Genomic DNA, 2,802 nt, shown 5'->3' with positions numbered 1-2,802 from the left:
GCTGGTGAAGATAAAGATGACTTTGGACACTTTGTAAGTAAGAAGTACTTAAATGTTTTTGTTTTAAAAACAATATTACTAAACTCTTTTTATCAGATCACTAAGTTTGACTTTGGTAACAAAGAAGAAAACCCCATAGACAAAGTGTATTTCTATAATAAGTTTGAGAATAAGAAAGCATTCAAGATCCCCAGTGAGCAGGTCAGCACTCAAGACGTTTCTCTATTTTCACTTTAATTGTGCCTATTTTAAGATGTAATGATTTTGTCAGGTTTCTCAGTTTCTCCTGCCAAAAAAGTTTTCTGAGAAATGGATCTATTTCTACGGCAAGAGCTCAGATGGAAACACTCAGGTTGAAGAGGCTTTTTCCGAGTTTTGCAAACAGAGGAACATTCCTCCGGTAAGGTTGCCTCAGTTTCTGCTTTTCTTCTCAAAGCAGTTCAACACAATTAAAAACTTGTCATATTAAGAATAAGATACAGCATTCTTGTGAGAGAGAACAATGTACATTATATTGTGCTTCAGGTGTTTAATGACCCTCTCCATGGTTACAGGACTCCAGCACCAACTAGACCAGGGATGGACAGGACAATATCGACCAGACTGAACCGGCAGGGAAAAAAATGAAAAAATGATTTTATCAATGGACTAAGCTTAATAAATTAGTACTAAATTAGTATTTATGTATATTTAATCAGTGGTGGTTGGTGATGCAATATATAGGGGGGGTTATTTGACATTACTGTGTTTTTTGTCTTTTTGTAATGTCCAAAAGGGAATTTGCCATACAGCAATTTTGGCTGTGATGATTCAATATAAAAATTTAGGTTAAGTAATGGCACTTAGAAACTGATCCTTTTGTTTTGTTTTCTGTATTGTTTTATGAAACAGGCACCAACAATTGTTTGTGTTTTTTATTTTCTCTTAATGTAAAAATGACTACTAATTCAAAGGTAACTGGGGGATTTGGACCAAAACTGTTTTAGTACATTTTAGTTTGCTAATAGAGCTCCTGCACCCACGTGACTTTTGTTGAATTTTGTTGAGGCTGCCATTACGGAAGGAAAGAAACAGCACAGTAATGAATGGCAACAAGCCCAAAATTTAGCTTTATCTTTGTCATTAAATCAAGCCAAAAATAACAATACATCTTAAAAAGTAATCGTATTAAACATTAACAACCATCACCTGTCTCGGGTCTGCTTTTAAAGAGTCTAGATCATGTAGATTGCACACTAAATAAGCAGAATCTGAACATCTGATTCACTTTCCACCTTCTAATGTCATCAAAATGTGTCTCTGGAGATGGGAGGAATAAACTTTATAGTAAAATCCTGTTCATATAACATTTACTGATATCGATGATTAAAATGATGTGAGCTTGATGTAATTGTGAAAACATGTTGTGCTTGTACTGTGACAAGCTGGCCCCTGTCCAGGGTTTACCCGCCTAAAGCCCAAAGTCACTGGGATAGGCTCCAGTCACCCGCAACCCTTAAACGGGACCAAGCGGTAGAAAGTGAAAGAAAGTGAATGAATTCATGTAATTGATACAAAGTTTTTGTACATGACAGGAGACTAATAGGCCTACATTCATGTCAATTTAATAAACACCTGAAAATCATTGGTTTAACTATACTTTTATTAAACAATCAATTATGTACGCTATGAACGCTATCTTTTAAAAAGGGCTTGCCCCTTCCAGGAGGGTGGAGAGACCTTGCTCCAAGTGGTAGAGTTCAAGTATCTTAGGGTCTTCTCCAAAAAGGATGGAGCGTGAGATTGACAGGCGGATCAGTGCAGCGTCTGCAGTGATGCGGTCGCTGCATCGGACTGTTGAGGTGTGAAAGGCAAAGCTCTTATTTTAACTTTACTTACCTATTGTTTAATATATATATAGCTATATATCTGGTAGCTGTTTTGTATTCCTTGTTCAATGTTGTGTTGTTTGTGTTCCATAAAATCACCAGCAGGACAAGTTCCTATGTTTATGAATTTTGTTCATTGACAAAATGGCAATAAACCTATTCTGATTCTGATTCTTGATTTACCCGACAATCCACATTCACACCCTCACCTTTGGCCATGAGCTTTGGGGAATGACTGTAAGGACAAGATTGCAGATACAGCGCCAGTAGCTCAGTGGCAGAGTGCTCGTGCTCGTCCCGACATTAACATCCTGGTAGAGCGGTCAGATCCACAAGTTGGCGGTGCCATTGCAGCTGCCTCAGGTGAATACTGCCGCCTCGCCCCAGGTAGAAAAGGTATAAATGTGACCAATTTATAAGCTGTCAAAATTAGTCTCCTCCGCAGGGTGGCTGGGCGCTCCCTTGGAGAAAGGATAGGAGCTCAATCACATGGGAAGCTCGGAGTAGCACGTCTGCTCCTCCACGTCGAGAGGAGCCAGCTGAGGTGGCTCGGGCATCTGTTCCGGACGCCTCCTGGATGCCTCCCTGGGGAGGTGTTTCAGGTCCTGTTCAAGAAGTCCTGGGGAAGACCCAGGACACGCAGTTGGGACTATGTCTCTCGGCTGGCCTGGGAATTCCTCACTTCCTACTTTTGTCTGAAAGTTCTTTATAGCTTAAAGTCCGTTAAAATAAGTCCGTGAACCTTTCTGTCCAAAGTTGACGGACTTGTTTTAGGTGGAAACAACAATTGTCAAGGGAGTGGTGTCCTGATACTCAACATTCTTTTCATATTCAGATAATTAAACTATTTGACACAATCATCTCGCCTACACTCCTTTATTTTTATACCAAACACACTTTTATCTTGGTGAAAGAGGAGGACTAATAAACAACA

General features: G+C 39.5%; 1 protein-coding gene across 1 annotated transcript in view; it reads left to right on the top strand.

Moving 5' to 3' along the window:
• LOC140363312 (deoxynucleoside triphosphate triphosphohydrolase SAMHD1-like) overlaps window positions 1-2,039 on the top strand; it is a 5,583-nt gene extending 3,544 nt beyond the window's left edge. Inside the window, exons 12-15 of the mRNA XM_072449807.1 lie at window positions 1-33; window positions 97-201; window positions 272-400; window positions 555-2,039. The exon at window positions 1-33 is cut by the window's left edge and continues 36 nt beyond it. Coding sequence (XP_072305908.1) covers window positions 1-33; window positions 97-201; window positions 272-400; window positions 555-572 — 285 coding nt within the window. The 3' untranslated portion in view covers window positions 573-2,039. The remainder of the gene's footprint in view (window positions 34-96; window positions 202-271; window positions 401-554) is intronic.
• The last annotated feature ends 763 nt before the right edge of the window (window positions 2,040-2,802 follow it).

This window comes from Eucyclogobius newberryi, unplaced genomic scaffold, assembly GCF_026437365.1.
Source record: "Eucyclogobius newberryi isolate DKJ021-1_F unplaced genomic scaffold, fEucNew1.0.hap1 SCAF_17, whole genome shotgun sequence".
Lineage (NCBI taxonomy): Eukaryota > Metazoa > Chordata > Actinopteri > Gobiiformes > Gobiidae > Eucyclogobius > Eucyclogobius newberryi.
Note: the sequence above shows the minus strand (reverse complement) of the source record. Positions and strands in the feature narration are given on the sequence as shown.